The sequence below is a fragment of the Malaya genurostris genome, chromosome 1 (assembly GCF_030247185.1).
Source record: "Malaya genurostris strain Urasoe2022 chromosome 1, Malgen_1.1, whole genome shotgun sequence".
NCBI classification, from domain to species: domain Eukaryota; kingdom Metazoa; phylum Arthropoda; class Insecta; order Diptera; family Culicidae; genus Malaya; species Malaya genurostris.
In genome coordinates, this window is record NC_080570.1 from 159,607,708 (window position 1) to 159,634,384 (window position 26,677).

The 26,677-nt window shown below is 42.2% G+C and overlaps 2 protein-coding genes across 5 annotated transcripts; one reads left to right on the plus strand and one right to left on the minus strand.

Moving 5' to 3' along the window:
• The first annotated feature begins 1,222 nt into the window (after positions 1-1,222).
• LOC131426482 (26S proteasome non-ATPase regulatory subunit 10-like) lies at positions 1,223-2,173 on the plus strand. The gene is made up of 3 exons (XM_058589249.1): positions 1,223-1,456; positions 1,517-1,765; positions 1,817-2,173. The coding sequence occupies exons 1-3, from the start codon at positions 1,340-1,342 to the stop codon at positions 2,144-2,146; spliced, it is 696 nt and encodes a 231-aa protein (XP_058445232.1). The 5' UTR covers positions 1,223-1,339; the 3' UTR covers positions 2,147-2,173.
• Positions 2,161-25,707, minus strand: LOC131426481 (leucine-rich repeat serine/threonine-protein kinase 1). 4 transcript variants are annotated; one of them, XM_058589246.1, is made up of 11 exons: positions 24,956-25,707; positions 17,856-18,050; positions 17,627-17,792; positions 10,091-10,250; positions 9,732-10,013; positions 9,092-9,583; positions 5,968-9,028; positions 4,746-5,900; positions 4,128-4,684; positions 2,765-4,070; positions 2,161-2,677 (listed from the first exon to the last, which is right to left on the minus strand). In XM_058589246.1, the coding sequence occupies exons 1-11, from the start codon at positions 25,010-25,012 to the stop codon at positions 2,333-2,335; spliced, it is 7,776 nt and encodes a 2,591-aa protein (XP_058445229.1). In that variant the 5' UTR covers positions 25,013-25,707; the 3' UTR covers positions 2,161-2,332. The 4 variants fall into 4 exon arrangements, with proteins under 4 accessions (XP_058445229.1, XP_058445228.1, XP_058445230.1 ...); XM_058589245.1 differs by having other exon boundaries at positions 9,092-9,604; XM_058589247.1 differs by lacking the exons at positions 17,627-17,792; positions 17,856-18,050; positions 24,956-25,707 and adding an exon at positions 16,620-16,938 and having other exon boundaries at positions 9,092-9,604.
• Between the last annotated feature and the right edge of the window lie 970 nt (positions 25,708-26,677).

Below are 26,677 nucleotides of genomic sequence, written 5' to 3' on the forward strand. Positions count from 1 at the left end.
TGAGTTCAGCATATGATTTTGCCAAATCTCGGCAAAAAGATGTGCTTTGCTGAAATATCAGTAAATCTTCTTCCTCTGATTTGCTCAGTGACAGTAAATCTACTTAACGAATCTCGGAAAACATAGTATTGATTACAGGAATTCAGTGAAATTGTGTGTTGCCGATGTGTCTCGGCATTTTACACACTAAGACTTGATTCCGTTGTTCGGTAATTTTTTTGAACTTACGGTAATTATTTGAAACATAATTTTGTAAATTAATATAAAACTTATACGGTGATTCTAAATAGCCGCCGAGTACGGTAAAAAATCAAGCCGTCTGTATGGTAAAATTAGCTTCTAGGTACCGAGCTACTGTGAATTTTGATTGTCGTGAAAACTAACTGTCAAACAGTTATGAAAATTTTCCGCAAGTGTTTTTCAATTGACCAAACGATAAAAATTCTTGACAGGCTCGTCGCATGGATTACGGTACAGATGCACATGTTTTTAATACATCAGTTATTTATCTAATTGCTGCCAACACATATTGTTCTGGTAAACTCGACGGATTGTGCAGTGTGCTGGAAAACGTTCATTATTCCGAAGTATCATTATTTTCTTAACTTTTAGCGGCAGCAACGTAAACTAATGTACTTTACTCGATTCAATGATAAATATTTAAATCCGAAAAACAAAATCGTCAACTGGAAATTTGGGGTGTTTCATGAAATCCGAAAATCCACTTAAATCCAGAATTTAAACAAAACTACCGAACCTTTCGTTAGACGATTTCATTTGGTTTACAGAACTGTTCGGTACTTGTTTGACAGTTCAACCAGATTTTTATTACCGAACGATCAGTAAACTAAAATTCCGAATTCTAAGAAAAGTTCTAAGTTTGTACTTTTAGTAATATCTGTATAAATCTATATTAAATTTAGAAAATCTGAATAAAATAGTTTTGTACTATTTATTCGCTATTCAAAACGATCCATCGTAGAATCATTGCAATGCAAAGTTTAAAAAATCGTTCAAGCTGAGCACTATTCATAGATTTCGAAAGACTTTTTGTTAGACTTTTTCCTGGATGTCAATTTTTATTACGAGTTAACGGTTTCATTTACCACGTGGTCACTGTTCTAAAACATAGTCACCTCAGCCATTAGCTGGTTCTGGTTCATGTCCTCACTCAACATTCACCACTCGTCAGGAGAGAGGAAAAGTGACAGCACTGTGGTTGTTTACATCCTAGTATAACCTTGAAATTATTTACACGAAAACTGATATATCATTCAGTATTGTTCAAATTTTTATCCTGTTAGGCAGATTTTAGTCGCTGAGCATTACAGTTACAACAATGACTCAACCTGCGGTTGGTGCGGAAATGCCACTACATGATCTCGCTCAACAGGACTACCACGTCCTGGAGGAAATGATTACCACAAAACCGACTCTCATTACCAAGAAAGATTCCGTAGGTACCGGTTGGTTTTGTTGAATTTTTCAATTGAATATATTTCATAATATATTCTAGAATGACCGTTTCCTAATGCATTGGGCAGCACTGCGAGGCCGAGATCTCCTGGTAGAAGAACTGCTGAAGAAAGCTCCGGAACAATTGGATGCTACAGACGATACCGGCGCTACCCCACTGATACTGGCAACACTCGGCGGTCACCTGGGTTCGGCTAGAATATTAGTCGCCAAGGGTGCCACAGTGAATCATCGCAACGGCCAAGGTCATTCGGCGTTACAATATGCCTGTTCCAAGGGCCATTTGGAAGTAAGTAGTGAAAATAATTTTTAGGAATTTTTATTCAAGACTTAATTACAGATTGTCAAATATTTAATTGAGCAAGGAGCTGACATCAATGTGAAAGATAACCGCAACGATACATCGCTTCATCGGGTGGCATCGCAGGGTCGACATGAAATTCTAAAGTACCTGCTGGAACATTCGGCGCACGCTGACTGTCAGAATGCCGAAGGAAACACTCCACTGCATCTGGCCTGTGAAGACGAACAGAACTCGTGTGCGATTCTATTGGTTGAACATGGAGCTCCCGGTAGCATTGAAAATAAAGAGAAGAAGACCCCGTTAGATGTTGCCCGGCCCGGGTTACGTCGGATTCTGAAAACTAAACTGGGAATCGGTGATGAGTAGTAATGAAGAAATCGTTTTTTTAAATAATTTGCAAACTGTTTATCTTTATTCAATCTCACATCTGTTGTTTACAATGAATTAGTGAAGGATAAACTGTCTTTCTAAATAATCTGAACATTGGGAACGTGTTGCCTATATGCTATTATTTGAGATCACAGAAAAAGTTTAAACATCTAATATAAAACTTTAAAATGGCGTCCAGTGTTCCGCTGTCCAGATCAGAGCATGCATGTTGTTCGATCGGTCTTTCAGTAGTGACTCTTTGAAGCGCTTGTCCTGGTTCGCAGCCGACGGAGTGGTTACGTGCCCGGTGGTAAAATCTGTGTACCGATCGATCAGTGACCGGTAGCCACGACCGATAGTGACCAACATCGGACTAGGACCTCCGTACAGCGGAATGATGCAACGGACGTCTTCTTCGAATGGGCGGAAAATTGTGATCGGTCGAAGGCTTTGCTTTTCCACAATGATGATGCAACCCCAGGTCGTACCGACGTACAGTTCTCCGTTCAGGGCTGCCATTGCACTGACCTATGGAAGTTAAAAAAAACAAGACATTCGAGATCAAAGATTCACAAAGAAAAGTAGAAATAAAACTCAAAAACAAAATTTCCCTACCTGACACTTTCCGGGACTGAGATGCTCATCGATCGCAATGCTCTTCAGGCTCTCCGAGCACGGTACCAGCTTCGAACAGTCCAACCGGTTCTCGATATGCTTCCCCGTCGAGTTCCACTGGTACAGAATACAACCGGGTGCCACATAGGAATAAACGTAGTCATCCGAGGCACACAGCAGTCCGACCGTCAATCCTCGCGTCGGCAGAGGAGCCGGAAAGTGCGTCAACTGATGCTGGCCCGAAACGTGCGAGTTTTTCAACGAAAACACATTTATTGCCCCGTCGGCATCTCCACACCACAGTTCGCAGTCGGTTTCGTTTTTCCATAGGGGACAGACGCTGTACAAGCGTTCCCCAGAGCCAAGTTCAGACAGTACGAAGCTACCTTCGGCAAGTACGTACGTACTCGGTACCAACGTCGAGTCCAACAGAAACAGGCGACCATTTTCTAGTCCAGCCGCGACACGATTAAACTTTTTCAGATAGACCAAAGCCACGACCGGGCACGGTTGTGCCGGTTCCAGAGCATAGGAAAACAAATGCGCGCAGTCTAACGCATTGAACGCATAGATATTTCCCTCGGCATCACCGACCCAGACAGCCTTTTCGACGATGCAGGCAGTGGTCAGTTTGATCTGTTTCACCTGATGAGGAGTGGCCGGATGTGAGTGGTATCCGCTTCCACTTCCAACCGTCTTCACGGGTGTTGTTATCAGAGGGCACAGTATGCGATGATACTGCTGCCAACCCTTAATCGAACCCAGCAGGATGTCGATGCGTGAATTTGAACACGGTAGCCACAGCTCGTAGGCCGAAACAACCGACTCGTCGTCTGTATTTGCAATCTGACATGCGATACCGTCCATAGTGTTTCCCGAATGGGACAGAGATATCACATCAATCAAGTGTGTGAACTCGGGGGCGCTCGCAATCGACACAATTTGACTAGCCGAGGGTCGAACCTTTGGCTGCTGGTCCCAGCAGAGAACCATCAGATCCAGACAGTAGGACGGAAAATGAGTTTCGCGTTGCGTAAGGACCGGACGACCGCCTTCCAGGATGCACTCCTTCACTGCTTCGTGACCTTCGAACGGTTGTCTCAATGCAATCAGTTCGTACAGGAACATACCGAACGAGAAACAATCCACCTTTTCCGTGTATTCTTCTTCGCCGTTATGACGCATAATTTCCGGTGCCATGAAGCCTTCGGTACCCCCGAATCCTTTGGAACCGGAAGGCAGTGTAATACGGCTAATTCCGTAGTCGGCTACCTTGATGTGAACTGCATTCGAAGGGTGATCGTCACTGAAAATCGACCAGAGTAGGATCAAATATGACAATTGAAAGCAAAGCTCTACTCACGTATGTGGTTCCGGGAACTCCCACACCAGAATGTTCTCCGCTTTAAGGTCTCGATAGATAACCCTTCGTCGGTGCAGATACTCCATAGCTTTAGCAGCTTGTAGAACCAGCGACTGGAAACAGTACGGACCAATGCGGGCTCCACTACGACGAAAGTGCCGCAGTACGGCATCCAGGGCCCCCTTCGGTGCCAAATCCAGTACCAGTGCCAACGGTTGCGTGCAAACCCCAACCAGTGGGACGATGTTCGGATGTCGAAGTGTTAAAAGCACTGCCAGTTCCTGTCGAGCGGTGCAGTACGCTTTGCACGAATGCTGCAGCGGATCACGCTCCCACTTCCCCAGAGCAGCCTTGTACGCTATAATGGCACTTTGTCGAGCTCGGGGTCCTGGCGCAACCGGTTGAAGCATCTTCATCGCCACCGGAATCACGGCTCGTGAACCCCGAGTTTTGCATGTCGCTTTGAAGACAAACCCAAAGGCACCTCGTCCCAGTAGCGGACCTCGGCTGACATCCTCGGATTTGATGAGATAACTTTCCGACAGGTCCATGAAATTCTACGGAATGAAAATGGGTTTAGATATGACGTTTCCCGTTAACGAAAGAAGCCACACTTACGACATCCGGTGTAATTCGGCTTAGTTCGATTTCTCCATGGATGGGACAGTTAACGGACCGTTTATCGTATGCCGCCAGGATGCACTCCTCCACCATCCACGAGTAGGACGGTGGTCCCGGTAGATCTCCAGCATTGACCAGAGGATGTCCCTCGATCGAAGTTGCCCGGGAACTATCGGCTGACTCTTGACCAACTCCGGAGTCACAGTCGGACCATCCGACCGAATCCTGCGACTTTCGAGCGGAAACCAGTTCATTCAAAATTCCTGGCAGTTCATTTAGTCCGCTCGGTTCACCGAATTCCGCCCTCCGATCGGCCCCCAACAATTTGTGCAGAGTCGGCCGATGTCCGTTTGCTCCTCCCGAGGTTGGTTTCACCTGTGATGGGAAATTTGGAACGTGGCGATCTTCACAGTCCCGGAGACACTTCGGACACGGTACCAAGCGGGTTACCAGAAAACGACCTTCCGAAGTATGTACAAACCTCGTACCCAGCGTTGGGTACCAATCCTCCAGCAGTAGATCGATATGGTCTACACTCAAAGCGAGCAGCTGCGTCACACATTGGATATTGGCTTCGACTTCGACTGCACTGAGCTCCACTCCGATTTCGTTTAGCTTTCGAATATTTTGACCGTGACAGGGAAAGTAGATCTCCAAGATGGAGCTGGAGGTCAGATCGATATCGCACCAAACTCCATCCTGCTTCAACTTGAACCGATTCATCGGATTACGATATGGAGAGTTTGGACAGGTCACCGAGATTTCTCTCATCTTGAAGACCAGCGTCGATCCACAGTACAAGGCAAGTCCGGTTTGCCAAACGGCCCAGTGAGAGTGCAGGTTCGCCAACTGACTGATGTCCGGATCGGATGCCACCTCCTTCGGAAGTGGATACAAACAGCGGATTGCTTCCACAACCTGATCGTCGGCTAGAACTCTGGTGATTAGCCGGGACCAGAATCCGGATGGAAAGTAGGACATGAGCAACAGTCTGGAAATTGATTTTTCTGGACGTGGCAGGGTCTGGATGTCGCAGGCACTGCTCATAACCGGCGTTTGAGGTTCCGAAATGATCGGTTCGTACGAAGGATAGTTCGTACTCAGCGGATTCCGGCGGGTACGCATGACCCAACCCCTGGATCGGGTTGCAATCTGTGAAGCAGAAAAAAAACAGATCTCGTAAATCACAAACGTAATTTGCATCTTGGCCGAATTTTACCTTCACGGTCACCACTCTCTCCGCAGTGCTGTCTTCTTCAATTGGTAACAACGATGGGATCAGAAGCGTCCGAGCGTCCCACGAAAGCGCCACTTCAAACTTGTTCAGTAAACTTACAATATAGCCACGATTATCGCTAGTTCCTAAACATGAACTTTTGAAAACGTGCTGCAAATCGTCCATCTTCATAACTCCAGTTCGAGCGAACGGGTTGATTTCTCGAACCGTTACCACATGGGCTAGCATATCGCACAGCCACTGCGGATCCAGGAAGTACAAATCTCGCAGCGTCGCGTCATCGTAGTGCAGCACCACTCCGTTGTCGTGCAGAAACATGGTAGCTTGGTTCAGCTCGGACCAGTCTCGGAACCCTTTGAAACCTCGCAGTTGCATTTCCTGTGTCACCATCTGACGATACCGTTCGGCATCCAGCACCGGATCGGCACCGAATTGTCTCAAAGAGGAGGAAATCGTTCCGACTACGTCTTCCAGTGCCAAATAACTTGCGGGGACTCGTTGATACAGTAGAGGTTCCTTGCATCCCGGTGGTCGAAGCGAAAACGCCGTATCGTAGATTAAATTCGCTAGTAGTTTGATGTTGTGACCTGTTCTACAGCTTACTTCAATCGAATCAAGAACCCTCGGTAGTCCGATCTTCTCCGCATCCGACACTGCAATGAATCGATCTCGAATCACCTGTTGCAGCTCTTCGGCTTTCTTGGCCGGTAACGTCTCCCCGACAGCATCGTAGTGTGTCCCAACAATAATCACCGGTGAGTTCGGTGCCCGTGCCTGAATATTTCCCAACCACTGCAGAACCTCCGCCAAACCCTTCCGACCATCGATAATACGCCACAGCACCAAATACAGACTTCGCTTGGACAGAAAATACTGATGCGTTGCGTAGTACTCCTTTTGCCCACCGAAGTCCCAAGTCCGAAAAACGACCGGACCGTGCGTCGAATGCCCTCGAATCTTCTTCTCGCAAACCCAATCGCCAATATCGACTCCGACCGTGGACATGTTTATCCCCCGACTAGTCTTTGTGTTGATATTTTTATGACCCATCCGTTTAGCCCAGTGATCGACCTGTTTCTTACTGCGGGTCGGTCCCTCGTTCCGTAACTGATCGAACAAACTGGTTTTACCGATTCCCTGCACTCCGACCACCATCAGCTTCATTCTGGCGTAGGGCCGAGCATCTTCGTAGACCGACTTCAAATAACCAATGATATCCATCGTCTTGTACTTCTTGCTGTCGATCATCGACCGCAACGGGTCCTGCAACGAACAGCCACGTGTGTTCAAATTCCACAACCTCGACAGCAGTCCCATGTGCGGTGGCAGCTCGGTCACATCCATGTTCCCACTGATGTTCAAAACGCTCAAGTTTGTCAACTCGTGAATCGAAGGTGGAATTTCCTTCAGTGAATTATTGCTGATGTCTAACATCGACAGATTGGGAAAGATTAGTCGAGACTTCGCTACCCCAATCAAACTCCACTCGGCATCCTCGGATTCACCGAGCGTAGTCACGTCGTCCGTCGACAGTTGAATTCGCGTCAAAGAATTATCTGCCAGAACCAGCGTTCGAAGGGACTCCAGCCGAAGATGTCTCCGGTGGACGCAGACACTTTTTAGTACAGCAGTTCGCAGGGACGTTATGTTGTTCGAACTGGTGGACGATTTGACCACGGTGACTTCGTTGGAGTAGGGTGTTCCCGAACTTCCGGTACTGCTGGCCACCGAACTCTTGGAGGAGTTTTTCTTCGGTTCCTGCGGATTGTAGCACATCAGATGCGGATCGGAAGCAGCGATTCGTGGTAAACTAGGCCAGCAGCTGATTTCGTTGTGTCCCAGGTCCAGCTGTTTCAGTGATGCTGGATAACTGGTCACATGACCCATCGAGCGAAGGCTATTATAGGACATGTTGAGACGCGTTAGATTAACGGCCAGACAGGGAAGGGCCAGCGGAATGCTGGTAAACAGATTGTTCGCAAGATTAAGACTGCTCAACTGGGAGACGGTGTGATCATTCTTGGAATCGGGTAGACGCAGTTCCTGATCGGTAACCTCCAGAGACTTCGACCAGATGTGATGTTTCACGATCTCCAGACTGGCGACGTTACGGTTGCGACTTAGAGAATCGATGTTCTCTTCGTAGGAGTACGCATGGAAGAGACATGCTTCGGTTACGGGTGAGGGCGGCTCGGTTGCGTCACTGGCGATATCGGCGACATTCGGAAGCGACGGGAGATCTTTCAGGAAGTTGAATGCGACGTTGAACTCTTTTAGCTTCGGAGACTTCCACAGTTCAAACGGAAGCTCCTGGAGTTTGTTGTTCGACACATCCAGGATTGTAAGGCTGGGAAGTAGGAAAATTCGAGGTGGAATGCATTCGAGGCGATTGTCCTGCAGGTAGAGTTCCTCCAGGACGGGACAGTTGTACTCCATCTGAGCCAATTTGGGAGGATATCGTTTTTGCTGTTGCTGCGATAAGTCGATATCCTCCGGAAGTGGTAGATTTTCCAAAGCATTTTGAGCTGCATTGAGATAGCGCAAACTTCCAAGGGTAAACATTTCCGGCGGAAGTTTGGACAGACAGTTGTGCGAAATGTCAATGCGGGTTAGTGCTCCAAGCGCAAGTTGGTGGCACCGTGGATGGCCTTTAAGCTTGGGATTACACTGAAGGACGGCTTCGCTAAGCCAAGACATTTTGATCATCGACAGCCGGCAATTGTTACTGTGCCAGTTGATCATGGTTGCAGTGCTAGGAAACAGGGAACTGTAGGTGAAACTACCGACCAGGGGCAGTGAGCTGTATTCTGCCTCTTGAGTAAGTGCTTTTTTATTGATTTTGTAATCCGGATCTGCGTGAGCTTTAATCGACAGAAGTCGGCAAATGATTTGTTCGTCCGAGTTTTGGATGGCGATGCTGAGTGCGATGGATTGATCATCTTTGGCACCGTATTTGAGTAGCAGATCAACCATAGCCAGCGATTTTTGACGGGTTGCTTCCGCCAGAGGAACATTCGAGAAGCCGTAGATTTCATCTGACATCCTGAAACAATGATAGAAAAAAATTCAATATCTAGTTTGCGTTTTGTAACATGCTTTCACTCACTTTGGATCGTTCTGATCATCCACCGCACGTGCGATCACGTTTGGATCGGCACCATTTTGGAGTAGGAGAGTTACCACGTCCAGGAACCCTCCTCGAACAGCCGCTAAAAGAGCCGTTTCTCGGGCGGCTCCACACAAGATATTCAGATCGAAAGGGCATCTGGTTTCGACATTTTCGTCTCTATCGTCACTGTGATCCTTACCCAGACTCAGCCGGGACATGATCGATTGAATGCCGAAGGAAATCCGTCGATTGGAAGGGCTCAACGGGTTCGCTGATGGACTGAGAGCCTCAGCCGCTCGGATCGAGTCGTCTGGATCTCCGTCACCGTCGCCCAAGCAATGACGGACACATCGGACTTTCCAATTCAGAAGCATCTCCACCAGCTGACGGTTTCCAAGCAGGCAGCTTACGTACAGTGCCGTCTGCCCTGTGACATCTTGAGTGTTGGGATCGAAGGCTAGACGCCACTCGAGTTCGCCGCTAGAATTTCTGCAAGATGGATTTTTGTGTCTTCGTGGTTAGATTGGGTTATGATGAGAGTGTTAATTACAAGGATCGGAATGGATGAAGGAACACAAAATGAAATCGATTATGATGATGGGAGTCACAGAAAAACAAAAACGTTGATCTATCTTACCGGTAGGAGCTGATTAGCTCTTCCGGATATGGATGTTTGATTAACAGTTCAACCACCGGACAGTGTCCGTTGATGCAGGCCGCGTGGAAAGGCAACCATTTTTCCACGGTTAGCTGCTGGACCAACACCGGGAACCGATGCAGTAGCATGGAAGCAACCTTCGTGTGTCCATTGTGAACCGCTGTGTACAGTGGTGAGTATTTCGTGACGGCATGGGCCCTTCCGTCAGCTCCGGCACCCAGTAGCAACTGTACGACCCTTTCCGATCCATTTTGGGCAGCACTAAAAATAATATTAAGTTTGAGGGATCAAAGCAACCGATGCGTTGGAAATCAAAGCAAAAACAATGGAAGACCTACATGAAAAGCAGTGTATTCGCTCCTCCCGGTGCCATGTTTACCAGAATTTCTCGCTCCGGACCGATGCTGTCCAGCAGTAACTGAACTAGGGTTTCATCCGATGCTGTTACCGCTTCACGCAGGCTTTTGTGCTTCTGCGACCGGATCTGCTCGCGGGTGTCTGTAATGAAGAGAGAGGGGAAAAAGCTTTGATTGGCGATTGAGAAAAAATTGATTTGTTCCTTCGGTAGAGTCGTCTTATTACCAGAAAATTCTCAGTTTGTCTGCTGTCAGTGCAGAGGTCTGTTTTTCGTTGTTGAAACGGACTTCGTTATCCAGCCGAAAATTTTTATCAGCTTGTTTTGACGTGAATATGTCATATGCGGAAGAATTGGTGGAACTTTATCGTGAATATCTCGATTTGTACTAAACGCAACATCATAATTCTTTCTCTATGACATCAGATATATGATCAGCAATTTATGATTAAATTTTCAACAGTGTGAAATAACCCTAAATAGATCAAAAATAAAGTTTTCTGAAACTTTTGGAAAAAATGTGGAAAACTCATCACGCTTGCTTGCTTTTTTCGCAGTCGGATGATGATTCAGAGGCAGTCTCTGTCCGGATGTTCAACTAGACGACTATAAAAGGCAAACCGTGCTCTAAAGTCGATCATGGAGCTAGGAACTGTCACATGAAAAGTGGGTACGGGAAATGTGCTGAGCCCTACAATACCAACTCTTCACAGCAATCCGCTATATCACAAAAAGATTCTTCCTCCCGAATCCCTCCTGGATAGGGCAATAATCAACCACAAGGAATGGATGATTTATTCTCTACTGAACAACTGATCGTCATTTTTGAAACAATGACGACAAAACTGCGAAACGGCAGAACGCGGTTTAGCCATAGGCAAGATCGTCATCGAATACGTTTAATAATGAGTTGATTGTAGTAAGTGAAAGCTATATCCTTTTAGAATCCGGAATAATAAAATCATATGTATCTCGGTAACGAACTGACGTACAAGTAAGGGTTTAACCGTTTAAATTCCGCTTCATTATTGCCAAAAATCTCTCGAACTGCGGGCAGTTGGGTGGATTTATGTTTGTATCGATGAAATCTCCGTTATTATCACGATACCACTGCACAGTGGTTTGAATCGACAAAAACGTGAACTTAATTCTCTAGCCGTTAAACCGTTGATCCGATATACATAGTTCCTTTGAAGAACTCATTCACAAAAATATATCTCGTAATTTGATCACAATAAAAATGTGCAAAGCCTACTACGATAAAAGTTCATTTCAACAACTTTTTTCCCTTAAGAGATAGAAAAACGATGTCTTCTACAAAGTTTTAGAACTTCTAACGAGAAAAAACTTTGCCGAAGAAGCTGTAGGTCTAACGCAAAAAGTTTCGGATATATGAAGCATTTTCGTTTGAAACCACTTAAAATCAATTTTTAGTACATAACTTTTTTCGCAATTATTTTCAGTGTCTACTATGTTCGAGACAATTACTAAAAACGTAAAATTACACATTTTCGTTGAAGACTGTGTACGGTTTAGCCTTTTCCCTAAAAAGTTATTTAACATTTAAACTTTTATATACACTAACTTTAACTACTAATAGGAAGCAGAGTCACAGACCAAAAGGTACATACATATACTTTTTGGAAAGCTTAAATCAAGTAATATAAAGTTACGAAGTGTGTAGGGTGGCTTTTTTAATGTGTGAATGAGACAACAAAATATAGAGAGCTTTTTTGACCATTTTCTTAAGAAAACAAAAAAATCACGAGATATTACCGACTTCAGTAGAAAATATAATAGAATTGCAGTAAGGCAACAGATTAGTTGCAAATTCGCTAAAACCAAACAAACTTGTTTTTGTTGGTTATTATTCTTTATTCTTAGTCTGTACACATTTTTATACTCAAGTTTAGGCATTTCTCTTTAAAAAAAATGTCTAGTCTCATAATTTACATAATTTGATTTGATACTTTACTGTATGTAACGTTGAACCACTCATGCATTTTATTGTAATATTATCATCGACCAAATGCTTCAGCATTTGTATTATCAACCAACTCTTTAGTATTCTTAAAAATAATATGCGGCGCTGCTCTCACCAACACCAACAGTGCATATTTGGAGCAGGAAATTTAATATAAAGTTACTTCACTGTGCTTCATTTGTCAATATACTGTAAAAGTAAAACTAAGCGTCAATTAAATAAACGGTCATATTCATTGAAATTAATGTATTCCAGTTTACTTTTACCTACATCGAGAATGGTTTTGAATCGAATTTATTCAACTGATGTTCATTTCATAGTACTATTTATTTAGAAATCGTGTGAATTTCATTATTTTTTCCAGTGTATGGCTTAGTTCATAAGAACGAATTTCGTATAACGACATGATTTCACAAAAAGGATTTAGCCTTTCAAGCAGGCTACACTTACACATTTCAACACATAAAAATTAATCTCAGAAGACTTAAATTTAAACGATGTTTTTGGGCGTGCTGGTAATAGTGTAAGATATCACCCTTGAAATGCATTGGATTGGAATTAAAAGAACGGATAAGGAATATTCTATTAACAGAAAGTAAAACTTGTCGAAATTTAATGAGAACGTTAACATGCTTCTTTAGTTTGATCAATTGCATACAAGAATGCATCATAAAATTATATTCAATCATAACACCATTGCACCAAAGCTACACTAACGACCGATTCCAATTTTTGAACATTTCCGACAAAGCTCCTTTTAATAAACCAAAAATAATCGTTTTAGTAAATGTTTTTGCTAAGAAAATGGTCAAAAAAGCTCTCTATATTTTGTTGTCTCATTCACACAAATTAAAAAAGCCACCCTACACACTTCGTAACTTTATATTACTTGATTTAAGCTTTCCAAAAAGTATATGTATGTACCTTTTGGTCTGTGACTCTGCTTCCTATTAGTAGTTAAAGTTAGTGTATATAAAAGTTTAAATGTTAAATAACTTTTTAGGGAAAAGGCTAAACCGTACACAGTCTTCAACGAAAATGTGTAATTTAACGGTTTTAGTAATTGTCTCGAACATAGTAGACACTGAAAATAATTGCGAAAAAAGTTATGTACTAAAAATTGATTTTAAGTGGTTTCAAACGAAAATGCTTCATATATCCGAAACTTTTTGCGTTAGACCTACAGCTTCTTCGGCAAAGTTTTTTCTCGTTAGAAGTTCTAAAACTTTGTAGAAGACATCGTTTTTCTATCTCTTAAGGGAAAAAAGTTGTTGAAATGAACTTTTATCGTAGTAGGCTTTGCACATTTTTATTGTGATCAAATTACGAGATATATTTTTGTGAATGAGTTCTTCAAAGGAACTATGTATATCGGATCAACGGTTTAACGGCTAGAGAATTAAGTTCACGTTTTTGTCGATTCAAACCACTGTGCACTGGATGACTTCCATGCTGTAGTAGCAACTTGCCAAATCTTCCCAAAAACTCACGGGAAAGGTAATACGCGGTTTTTGGATGCATTTTTCTTTGTACAGCTTCGAATCCATCGTCTTATTCGTCACGAACACTTTGGTCTTTCCTCCGCAGCTGCATATACCTTGCCAAATCATCAGTTTTTGGTAAATTTGTGCATAAAAGCAAACTTAAACTTCGCAGGAACATCTCCTCGTACCGTTGTCATTCAGAATTTTTGGCCAGGAAGCTGTCCGAAATCCGACCAGACGTAGGTTTCGTCGTCGATGAGCAGGCATCCTTGGTACTTCGTCAAAACCTGACAAAACTTTTGTTGACGAAGTTTTGCTACGTGTGCGTCATTGAAGCGAGATCTGGCTATTCTGGAGCATTAGATGTGGGAAAACAGAAGACATTAATAGGAACGGGCTCGTGCTTGCCAAAGACTACGAAGCTGCATCAACCAACGCGACTTTTCAGATCGGGAGTTTATTCTATTTTAGATATATTCATTAGCAACATCGTCATAGATAGCTCTCCGATTGTCCGATCTCTCTTCCGGGGACTTTCCAGTGATATTAACGTTGGGATCTTCCACAGAAACAGTGTCTATTCAACTGCGGAGGAACTATCATCGCACCGATGGGGTCCAATTTCAACAAATCCAACTTGGTAACATCGGTTTCCCATTAGATTCCCCGATAGAAATCGATGCAGCGCTATCATCCAGCATTCAACCACAGTCGCTCGTGATAGGACGGTTCCAGTACAACATATGCCAAGTATCTCTCTTCAAATTGACAATGTCACCAAGAAACTTAGCCGACTTCGAAACATCTACCGAATGCAGTATCAACGAACTGGCATTCTAGACAAGAAAACCACTGTTAACAACCTAACTAGGACAAAATTCTCCCACATTCAAGGCCCTTCTGGTCCTTAATGACGGTGCTTAAGAAAAAAAACGAAGTCTATAACTCCTCTGATGTCCATCCCGGACGCAGATGAAGGAATACCTTTAATCATACTAGTAGAGAAGGCAAATACGCTAGGCCAACAATTTCGGACTCAACATTGATAATCCACACGAAAGAGCCGTTGCCGATAGCGTAGCTGAAGTTGACCAATCAGACAGCTTAGTTTCCGAGGAAAGTCGAGTCACTGCGAATGATAATACTTTCAACATCGAGCAAAGACATTGGAATATTCGCTTATTTGTTCTCTTAGCTAAAATATTGAACAGATGCTGGGAGAGAATAAGATGGCTGTGGAATAAGCAGTCCCGGTTTGGCGGGCGGGACTGTGCGTTCGAGCGGGGCTCCAGCGCATTCCAAGTACGATTTTGAAGATGGTCCTAAATTTGTCCCTTTGGACAGGGAATAGTGAGGTACATGAGATGGCTTTCCTGGATCTTCCTAGAACAAACATTTGAACAATACTGCACGAAACTTGAAGGGAGGTACTCAGTCTCTGAAATACAATTACGTATTACGTTAAGGATAATTATAAGTAGGTATTGAACATTACTATGTAAATCAAGAGTAACTACAACACCTATAATTAATAACGAATCGTATGAACAACAGAGATGAAAGGCACAGCTTTAGTAGATGATACCCGCTCGATGTTCGCTTTTCCACACCTTCTGTCCCGTCCAACAACGCTCCTGTAGCACTACGACATCGAAGTTACGAGGATTTAGTTCGTCGTATACCTATATCCTATTATTGCCTGCAAAAGCTAGTGACTTGCAGTTCCAAGTTTCCAATCGTAGTTCTTATTTCGTCGCTTATGTTTATGCCAATTATTCCTGGTCGTATTATCTCCTATATTATTTGCAATTGATGTTTCACGGGTTCCAGCTAGAACGATGACGATCTCGTTGGTGGGGCTTCGACCTTGGATTTAGCCAGACGAGAAACGGCATTTCTTATTCAATCGCTAGATATCAGAACATATGCAGCTTCCACCGGGGTTGATTACTTGATCTCCGCAAAAGTTTATCGTATCCCAGTCTGTCCCACGTAGAGGTAAGGATAGGAGTTATGAAAGTGGAGGATAGTGAACCACAATTAGATCCATTAAGCGCCATATTTCAGTTAGTCATTCACCAGCACTAATCACACAATATTTATCAATTTGTTTTACCTTTTCGAGTCTTGTTTTGTCACAGTAAATTTGGATTAGGAACTGGGAATCACTGGCCAGTTTTTCAGACCGCGATAATCCCTTATTTAGGGCTCCCATGTAGTGATCAAAAAATCGGCTGAAACTAGGCGAAATAGATGACATTGTTCGCACCAACTCAGTTCTAATTGATTGTATTGAATTATCTTAACAAACGATGATTCCGTCTGCTAGATCTAATTAGGCAACACTTGCTTCCCTCCTAAACCCTCTTCGCCGCGAAGAAGGCATCCTACAAACAGCCATATTTGAGTCCGGGCCACCAAGCAGACAAGTTCAATTAGGCAACGTTTTGCGGTGATGATGCGTCAAAAGCGGATCGGTTCTGCGGTTGACTGCCGACTGCGCACGATGCAAACCTGCATCAGCCGGGTGGGTTCGATGAAGCATAGCAGACTAGTGATCACTTCCGTTCGGAACGGTGCAGGTAATTGATTGTTGCTAAAATGCGGTTGAGGATGGTTCGTTGCGAAATGATCCACCGAAGGGGGCTGTGGTTTTCTGATGAATATTTGATACGTGCGATCGGATACCGGTTGGATTTAGTTTTGAGCATCGGAACGGTAACAATGTTTGTTTCAAACACATTAAATTTCCAATTTTTCTTCCTCCATACGGTAGATGATTTCGTGAATCGCCCGCAGCATCTGCTATCGATTGGTCGATGGGTGCGGTAACAACGAGGAAAAATTAACGTTGCACCCACATCGAATGACCTGGTCTGCCGCCGTGTCACTGGCGGACGAAAGAAAAAAAAATCGATAACACTTCACTGTTCGTCTTCGCAGCACCACTTGTTGGGAAAAAATTTGCTGATTTGACACAAATTCATTCGGTTTAAAGTAAATTAACTTTACCAATGACAGTTTATTATCTAATGGTTACAAACCTGGGATTTTCCATGGTTCAATGACCTCATCCACAAAGTAGTCGCAAGCATCTAGGGCACGCTCGGCTCCGGATTTAGGCACCTCACGAAACTTCCAGGACATTTTGTGTGCCACTCAAATGACAATCAAACATATTTCCTCCGAAATTAGCAGGCCATGATAACACAACCTTCCCAAAATAACTAGTCTTTATAATGCCACGGTAACTATAGTAACTACGTTCTTGATCCCAGCTACGAGCGTTTTCAGCACCGTCGCAACCACCGAATCCGATCAGACTGTGCGTCAGCACCGAGAAAAAGAGCAACGAAGCCTTCATGCAAACGGAAAAATCGATAACCATCATGGGGATGATGACGGTGTCATCGCAAGGCGCGCTCCCCCTTCCAGTCCAAACACACACCGAGAGGAGCTTTCGGTAGCAAAAGCCGAACGACCGCGTGCCTCCCAGAGGTGGTGCAGCACACGAACAGTCACGTGGGATCACAGACCAAAACAAAATACAACCGCATGTAAACAATGATTACTGGATCGGTCGGGTGTGGATGACAGGTACGGTACGGTGGCGTAGCACGTGGTGCGCAGCTGTACATGCGCTTCCCGCTGTCTCGTCACCGTCGTCGTCGTCGTCGTCATCGTAGTTTGTTTTGATGATTCGGTCGGTCGGTCGGTGATGACGATGGGGCGACTGCATCAAGGGTGGATTTTCTTTGTTGGGCACTTTTTTCACTTTTGACAGAGCTGATTATGCCACTTTTTCTATGCACTTCGAAATGATCCACCGAGAAGTGGTGTATAAAAAACGGTTGTAAAAGTAGACAACGGTGTTAGTAGAACAAAGAACCTAGTCAACCGAAAGGGGGAATTGGTTTGACAATCAACACGTGCTTGCAGATTATAGCAAAAAAAGGGTTACTGAGATTATCAGAACACTAGTAAAATATTGTGACAATCGCAGCATTGCTGTTTTGATTGCTGTTTCCTGACATTTCATTTTTCTACTCACCCGCCGCTTGCTTCAGCAAACTAATACAATCCTCGTGTCCGCTGCGTTCGGCAAGATCCAGTGCCGTCAAACCGTTCCGATCTTTCGAAATGAATGACGCACCCGCATCCAGCAGTTCCTGAACATTCCGGACGTGTCCGTGTTCGGCACTTAAATGAAGTGCACTCTGGGAATCAAAACAAACAAAATAAACAAAATAATCGATTTATTTCACAGCAAAACCACTCACCTTACAGTCCCCCCGTGGTCCACAGGTGGCATCGATACTGGCACCGGCATTGATCAGCATCGGTAAACACCGGGAGTCGGCCGTGATGGCCGCAGCGTGGATTGGGGCCCGTCCCCAGGAATCCAAGCAGTCAATCAGATGGGTTTCCTCCTGCAGCAGGTCCTCCAGTAGCTCTACGTTGTCCCATAGTGCGGCCTTGAAAAGGGAAAGTTGACGATTAATCACCAAATCCAGTGCACGGTGCCAGTGGTGCACTGGTGTTCGACGGTGGTAAAGCATTTCCGTTCCGTGACCGGCGGTGGTCGCGAGTGAACTGATTCCGGTTCCCGACTCCGGGGATTAGGGTGACAACGCGAAAACGGATACGAGAGCGCTGGCTATGGTGAACAACCAGTGGAATGACCGATTACGGGGTTTTATTCACGGAAGCGACTCGAAAAAACACACTGACCAACATTTGATACCGTTTGGCACAAATTGGATTACGAAGAACGATTTGTGGAACTAAGCTGCATTGTTGTGACATTCAATGTTAAGCATCAGTTCGAAGTCAAAGGGTCAAAAGGGACATTGGATGTTTGGTTTGATTTACGTCCATACCCACGCCCACAGAACCACCATGGATAAGGAAAACATGCAAAAATAATCCATGGAATTGGTGTTCACTTATGTGGAAACAATTGGGATTAAGCCAATAAAACATAATTTTCTGTCATTTGATACTTTACACAATTCGGTGCGTAAAATAGGGTAAGGGCTCCCTATTACATCTCAGCTCCAATTTCCATCTCATTCCTTCACCTTATAACTTTGAACATTAATCATATCTTTAAACGTACCTGAACAAAACTGTGCAACGTTTTAAAACATTTATTCTAGGTTTTGCCACACTTTCCAATTGAAAAAAATAGTTTAAAAAAAACCTTCAACGATCGCTTTATTCATTTAAAATAAACTCACTTTTTCACATAATTACACCACTATTTAACGTTGGATGACTATAGTTAGTAATGTTCACTTTCCACTTGTTTATTCAACAATTAAAGACTTCTGAAATTACCTGATAAGCAATGAAAGCAATGAAGAATATGAGATGAAAATTTGCACTTAATTCACTTGATTGCGTTTTGTTTTCATCTCATTTCGTATCGCAGGGTTGCCAAGTTTTCTCATAATGTTAAATAAAAAAAAATTTTTTTTTCTTCTTTAAATTATCATCAACAAGTATTTTTGGTATCCGTGACATTAGTTTAATTATATTATTGATATTAATATATAAATAAAACTGTTTCGGATTCTAATAATACCAAATAGAGCGTGTTAAATACTAATCAAATAACCATTGTGGCAAATCTAGTTGCACTGGTTTCTTTCCGCTATACGTCACCATAACACTGTTAAATGTGTGTGTTTCATCGGCTGTGCACAGAGATGCCAGATATTTTCATAGAAAATATGTATCTGCTCTATCTGTTTTCACTAATAAAATGAATCAAATTCAAATTGGTTGTAAATTTTAATATAAATGTTTATCAGTGTTCATCATCAAACATTTGAACAAAAGATTTCCATTTTAACATGTGATTTGTCCGTTGATTAATAAACTTTTAAAGAAGTACTGCAATCAAATACTAATAGATACTCAGAGGGAAAAGTCTAACGTTTTACTTCTCACTTTTTATGAACCTTTACAAATCTGTATTAAATTTAGAAAATCTGCAATCTGATTTAACGAACGCGAACGCAAAAATCTACACAATACAGATAAATCTGTATGAATGGCATCTCTGGTTCTGCATTTTGTTTTTAGAAGGGCTAATGCCTAACTAGTAACAATTCTTTTTTTGTTTTTTTCAAGTTCTCCAAATTAACTGCATAGTAAAATTTTAAATTTGAAACGAAAGGTAATAAAAACGATCCAAAAAATTTTAAACGTCGAAATGATTCCAAACTGTTTTTTAAAATATCGTGTGTTGTGTCATAGTTAGCATTCGGCCCTTTTTAAGGAAAATTCTAACATTTTGAACCTGAGAGTGTAATAGTGCAATATTTTGGTTTTGATTGCTGTCGCCATTGCTAATTTATGGGATGAATAAAGGACCAACGATAGGATGAATATAAAACCTTTGAGATGAAATTAGGAGCACAGTAGTGAACATATCAGAAGGGTTTTAAGCTTTTTTTAATTATTATTTTAATTTCCAAGGAATGTGAATCAATTCTCCATGTGGAGCAAGGCGAATTGAGCAGAAATATGATAAAATCATAGTGATTTTAGTGGCAAAATCGGGTTTTTAAGGTAACGTTCTTACAAATAAGATGAAATAGGGAGCCCTTACCCTATATCAAAGACATCATATTAACAAGATATCCAGCTCTTACATTTCCCGAACAAATCATTGGCAACATCCTTTTTTGCGAGCATGTCGCCCCCAGACGAGCCCGCATCGAATCTTATGCATAGAAGTATGGGAGAAAAATGTCAAATTCGTGCGCGCCAAAATAGCAGGGTTGCGCACCCATACAATTGACATGATATGTTGAATGTGATGCCGTGCGATGGCGTTGTTGAACTGAAGATTGACTTCGCTCCAAGCTGACAGGGTCTGCCTATATGCAACTGGAACGGTAGATCAAAGGAGAAGGCACTGGCCGTTAGAAGCGTTGGTTGTTACATGTTCGAGCTGTGACCTTCTCAGCGACCGAAATATAGTGATACTGGCCATACAATTGTCTACATATTGGATACCATTTTTGTTCAGAACAGAAGGTCAAGTTCCACAACATTGGATGTGTTGTTACTCATAAACGCGTGTGTGTTTTTTTACGCGTGTAAGTGCCATTTGTTTATATGTCAGAAATTATTTTTCGGATCATTCATTTCGAGTTTGTACGTTGTGTTCCAAATGTTGCGAATTGAATTGAATACTTCTTGGTGCAATGAAAAAACTTGCAGTAGGTAATGTTAGAGACATAACCGCGAAATTGACGTAGGACTGCTGTCGACAAGGACTTTAAAATGCACTTTTAAATCATTCATTTCAAGTAAAATCATATTAGTTCTTTCTAGAAATACTTTGGAACCAAAGGTTACCATTTCTCCTACTTTCAACATAGTTGAAAATCGATTGCTTTTTGTGAGGCGAACGGCGCACAAAGTAAATCTGCCACTTGCTTGTGTGCTCTTCCCTACAGCACTAATGTACCGCACTGAGTGCAAATCGCGGTAATCACACTAAAATATGGACGACACTTATTCTGATTGAAATTCGATCGTATGAAATCAAATTAATAAATATGAGGAAATCGAATTACCTCTATGTTGGATTTGATATAGTTACACTGGAAAAAGTTATCAGTTAAATGATTTGATTGGTTCCGTTGTGTTCATACTTCGATGTATTTTCCTGGACTTGTTTGAAGCGAAAGCCGTTCTGCGAACGGTGCACTTAACAAATCTAACGGTGAAAATGATAAACAAAGTAGATCAAAAGCTCAACACCGCTTTTCCGATCGTCCGGCAGTAGAACCGCTCACAGTGCTGAATAATTCAATGCTGAAGCAATTTTTATGAAGGAACTTTCTTTTTACGTGATTTCGTTTGCAGCTTTTTGTCAATTTACGGTCCTAACGGCTGCGAAAATAGCAACATGCTGAATCTTGATATTATTTCATTTCGGATTAGCATATTTCAGCGAAAGAAACTATGCAAATGCTGTACGAGATTCATTTATGGTTTTAAGAAGGGCCGAATTGAATGGAATTCTCTACGATATTGAACGCTGTTCGGAGCATTTTTCTCAAATGCGAAGCAGCCAAATGCTGGTTTTATTCACACGAATTGGTACGAATTTCGCACTGCGAAAACTAGTCAAAGTATTCTAGACTTGCACTAAACTGATGATTTTTACCTTTAATTTGCAAAGAAGCAACCTTAATAGTTCTTTAGAGCTATCAACTGTTCATTTTCTTTTTATCCAATGCAAACGACCAGCAACTGGATGACGCAATCGATCTTGTTTGTAGCGAAGCTGAATTGGCGAACGATCCGAAACACGTCTGTTCACCCGGCCGGTTGATTCCAATCTCTGAACCAATTTCGTTTAAAAGCTTTCTTTTTACCAGATTTCGTTTGTAGCTTCTTCACAAATGGGGGCAGTCCCAGCGGTCGATGTTTTGATGTCGACTATTTCATTTCGGATTTGTATATTTCAGTTAACGAAACTATCAAAATGCTGTACGGGATTAATTTATTCTGGCTTTCAGGAGGACCAAATTGTGGAATTCTCTACGATATTAAACACTGTTCGGAACATTTTTTCTCGAACGCGATGCAGCCAAATGCTAGCTAAGCTTTATTTGCGTTCGTTTGGTGCGAATTTCGCACAGCGAAAAGTGCACATAGCTTATCGAGTTATTCTAGATTGGCACTTAGTTAATGATTTTTTACCATCGATTTGCAAAGAAGCAATCTTAAGTTAAGTTCTTAAGACAACATTTAGTCATTAGAATGGTTGATTTTGTGTAATGTTCCCCATCGTTGTCCACTTTTCGTTTTCTTTTTCTCCAATGCAAACGATCAGCAGCTGGATGACGCGATTGCTCTTGTTTGAAGCGAAACTCATAGAAGAACTAGTTGTTGTTTTTTCTGCGTTTAGGCCTGAAGAACGGAACCTAATATTCGTCATTGACTGAAGTACCAGTTGAATAAGAGTTGGCAGAGCTACGTAGATGGCATGCTACGCACTTCCGTTGTGTCTTCGTTCATAGATTATCATATACTTAAACTAGCAAACGGGCACAAGGGCCTTTTTATAGACTTGGTAGATTTTTTGCTTCGTGTTTGGACCTATTTTTTCACTATTTGAACAATGCTGGCGTTGTAAACGTGATATTAACAACAATTTTACGCCTTCTTCCATTCGTTTCATGAAGGAATTAAAAAAACGACAAGGATCAGCCCCATGGGGTTGTTCGAGCCATTGATGTGGAACAAGGTAACCAACATTTCTAATGATCGACATTTTTAATTAATCGCCACACTTTTGAATCCGCTAATGCACGAGAGTCTGCTTAACCGAACCGAACACGCGAACCCTGAATATAGACTCTATTTGTCGTGATTTGAATTTGTTTTGCAACCGACGAAATTACATCAATAGCCCAAATGTATGCAATTATATGTTTGTACATGCTTGCGATACGGATATCGATATTTAAGCTTCTCTTCGCCAAGTTTGTGTTCAAGTTTTGTATGCAAGCAGTTATTTTTATAGCGTTTCTCTACCATTACTACCATTCTGCGATTTCGATTGAAGCGATAAACTTTTTTTCATTATCAATCGAATTCATCTTATATAAATTAGAAATTAATCTTATGCACTCTAAATTTACCCTGGTGTAGTTGTCAATTTCTCAGGCGAAACGACATAACATGGAATTTTATCCGAGCTTGCATGACACAAGATCAGAGCATACCAATTAAAGCTTCAAATCGTTTTATAGCACTTTTTGTCTTGCCGTCCAGCAACAACCTACCTCTAGCATGCTATGGTTTGGCAAGCTATTTGTGGCTGTGGTACTATATCACAATTTTTCATCACAACTTCTTTCATGAACATCAAAATATGTCTCGGGAAATGTTTACAAAAACCACTTCTATACATGATTCGAAGTCACAAGAATTTTACTGGTAAAATGTTATAAAGTCGGTCCACGTAAAATCTCCGATTTATTTCATAATAAACATTTATTTTCTTTTTAGTTTCGAGGAGTTTCAACTCAACCAGAGCACAGTATTTCTCTAACGGGCGAAGTACTGGACAGTTTGGTTGATTTGCTGTTGTTGGTTCTTGTATCGTATAGGACGGATTTCGCTTAGTGACAAGAAGCCAAACCGGACCAAAGTAGACCTGCAGACTCGTGGCTTCTAATAATCGCAGTTGTCACATGAATTTATCGAGAGGTATTGAGTATATTTAATCTACCTAAAGCTTTGAAATGCTTTGATGTACAAAGCCGCGAATTCTAATAAGTGTTGAAAAAGTTTTCAAAACACATTTTCCCTTTTTTTTCTCTTGTTTCGCATTATAGATAATATCTGTCCTTCTGTTCTATTTAACAAATTGAAAGTAACAACATTACGAGCAGACAAATTCGCAAGAGCGACCCCGAAAATGAAAATCCCTTCCACGAACTGAGCAGTCCATCGCTCGAACAGAACCAAACCGTTGTTTACCAGACGTCGTCGACAATTGAATGAACAGCGAAGAAGGAAAAAAGATCCCAAGCAATTTACTCAACAAGCGAGCTACTAACGAACAAAACGATTCATAAACACGGTATTTGTGCGAGGTTGCATGCACGAGAGGATTCCAATTTACAATGTGCTTTGGTAATAATAAAATTGCGACAACCAACTTGCCAACAATCGCTGCGTAGGGTTCAATAAACACTGCTCAGTTGGTTTAAATCTAGTTTCACACGAGCCGCAATTTTGATTCTAATTGTTTCTGAAGGTAAATTCTTGTTTTTCAGATTCCACGGAACGCTTCGATGTAGCAAAATAACTATAAATTTCTCCAAGGAAATGAACAGCAAAACAACCCAACTAATGTAAACGAACTCCGGCTACATGGTCGCTACTTTATGGATTTTTTTTGGGACGTCAATCAACGTCGGCGGGCGTCACGCACCGACGCTTACTCGAAAACCTTCCAGGCCGATTTCGGTGCCTTTCACTGGCAATGATAAAGCGATTGAATTGAAGCAAACCTTTGCCAATCAATTTGCACTGAAAATAATAATCCTCCGTTCATAGCATATCAAAGTGGTTCGAACGATAATGTGGTTCTACAGCAGTGAAAACATGCATAACTAATGCGTGGTTTCATTGCAGCATAATCACAAACTCAAGCTTCGAATTCCGAACTAGCCTTTTCGGGTTGGGTAAGAAGAGCGACAGCAGCCACCAAAAGACAGAAAATCGATATCGCTCAATTGCTTTATGCTGCTCGGACCAGCCGAAAGGAGTTCAAGGCCTCACGTGGAACGCTTCCTAGCGAGGTGATCCGAAAAAAAAAACAAAATTATTTCATTACCTGATGCAGAAGCCTTCCGGGAAAGTCCTCGCCTTCCGGCGACGGAGTCGAAGTCATACTGACACAGCACCTTCACTCAATTTGGTCCAGATCTGTTGTTCCAGATCATAATTCACCAAGTTTTTCTTCTTTTCCGTCGAATTAAAAGCAAAGCAGCACTAACCCAGATCCAGTTTCATAGATTATCGGCAGTGCACGGGGATGGCACTGATGAAGGCGAAGATAATTTATGGCAGTTTCTCCCCTGGCTCCGGGCAGTTCCGATTCACCGATTCACACACAACCAGGCCGGAAATTACCATTTATAGCACTGGAGGCCAGCAGCAGTCAACCGATTCGTCCCGTAAATCGAAAAAGTTTGGTGTTTCGCTTCAAACCGAGCTCAATTACGTTAGTTGGATTCGATATCGCGAACTCTACGATTGCGCAGGTGTGAAAGAACTGAAAACTTTTCGACACCCATCCAAAGCACAGCCTTTCGGCTCTTTATGGTGGAGTGGATAAAGAGAAATGAAAAAACAACCGACCAACACGAACACCATCAGCCAATTAGTTTGGTTTGTTTTTTTTTCTCTCGCGGTTTTTAGGGATCAGTTTGTTTGTTTCGATGTTTTGTTGATACTCCACGAGACACCTGGGGAACGTTTACACTGCGAAACATTTTTCCGAACCTATTCGTCTGAGTTTAACCTGTTTAGCAGCGAAAAATTCAGAGCAAATCGATAACACAAGCCAACCCCAACAGGAGAGTTTATTACTTTGTTGGTAAGCAAACTGTCAGCTGTTTTTGACAGTAGTCATGCGCAATAAAGTTTACTTGCGATTTTTGCGTTTCCTTTAGACCAGGGCCGTACTCAGTGCAAACGAATGTACTTAGGATGCGAGCACAGTGATTCAAAATCCGACCACAAACAGAAATTTTAAATTAATCAAAGAATCACTTTAAACTCAATTATAGCGAGATGGACCGTTATCGGTCTCACCTGTCAAAAAGACATAGCAAAGAAAAAAAAACTCAATTATAGCGATTTAGAAGAATATCAGCCAACCGAACAGATTTACAAATGATATTTTTTTGTTTGGAAGGTGACGTTTATGCGAAGGTTTTAGAGTGTTTCACATTAGGAAAATTTATCGGAAAAGTGCAGGATTTCAAGAAAATTGCCAAATAATACCCCATTTGCTTTCACCACTCCATAGAATGCTACGCAATTTTCGACCGGCCAATTGATTTGAGATTTTGAGGAATTCGGCTTTTATTTCCTGTCAGTTAGGGAGGAAATGGAAAGTTTCAAACATTTTGTAAGTTACCGCGTCTATTTGAACCATCAGACGATCAGTTTGGGCGAACATTACTCGTCTTCTATTCCTAGCTTCATCATAATTTTGCCAATGCATTGTACACCTTTTTAGCCGGATAATTAAAAATTGTTGTTTTTTCTCGGGGAGCTGTTTATATAGCCGTTTTATATAATAGTATGATCACAGATGTGTAGTGCTTGAACAAGCCATCTTTAATACATAATACATCTAATGAAAAAAGTATCTTCATAACTTTACTGGCTTGAAAAACCTCTTGTGAAAGCGTTATTTTTAGAACAGCTAAAAATTACCTGTTTTTGAAAATGACACTGAAGCTCAGTAGACAGAAATCTATAGATTTAAGATAACCGAACATTTGATTAACTATTCACTAAAAGACGTAGACATAAACATACTGAT

Excerpts from the sequence above, each read along its gene's own strand:
- LOC131426482 (XM_058589249.1), top strand. The coding sequence starts at position 1,340 with ATGACTCAACCTGCGGTTGGTGCGGAAATGCCACTACATGATCTCGCT. Across the intron at positions 1,457-1,516 it reads TCATTACCAAGAAAGATTCC|AATGACCGTTTCCTAATGCA; the intron begins GTAGGTACCGGT and ends AATATATTCTAG. Across the intron at positions 1,766-1,816 it reads GTTCCAAGGGCCATTTGGAA|ATTGTCAAATATTTAATTGA; the intron begins GTAAGTAGTGAA and ends ACTTAATTACAG.
- LOC131426481 (XM_058589245.1), bottom strand. The coding sequence starts at position 25,012 with ATGACTTCGACTCCGTCGCCGGAAGGCGAGGACTTTCCCGGAAGGCTT. Across the intron at positions 9,605-9,731 it reads GAGCTAATCAGCTCCTACCG|ACACAAAAATCCATCTTGCA; the intron begins GTAAGATAGATC and ends CTAACCACGAAG. Across the intron at positions 9,029-9,091 it reads GATGATCAGAACGATCCAAA|GATGTCAGATGAAATCTACG; the intron begins GTGAGTGAAAGC and ends TCATTGTTTCAG.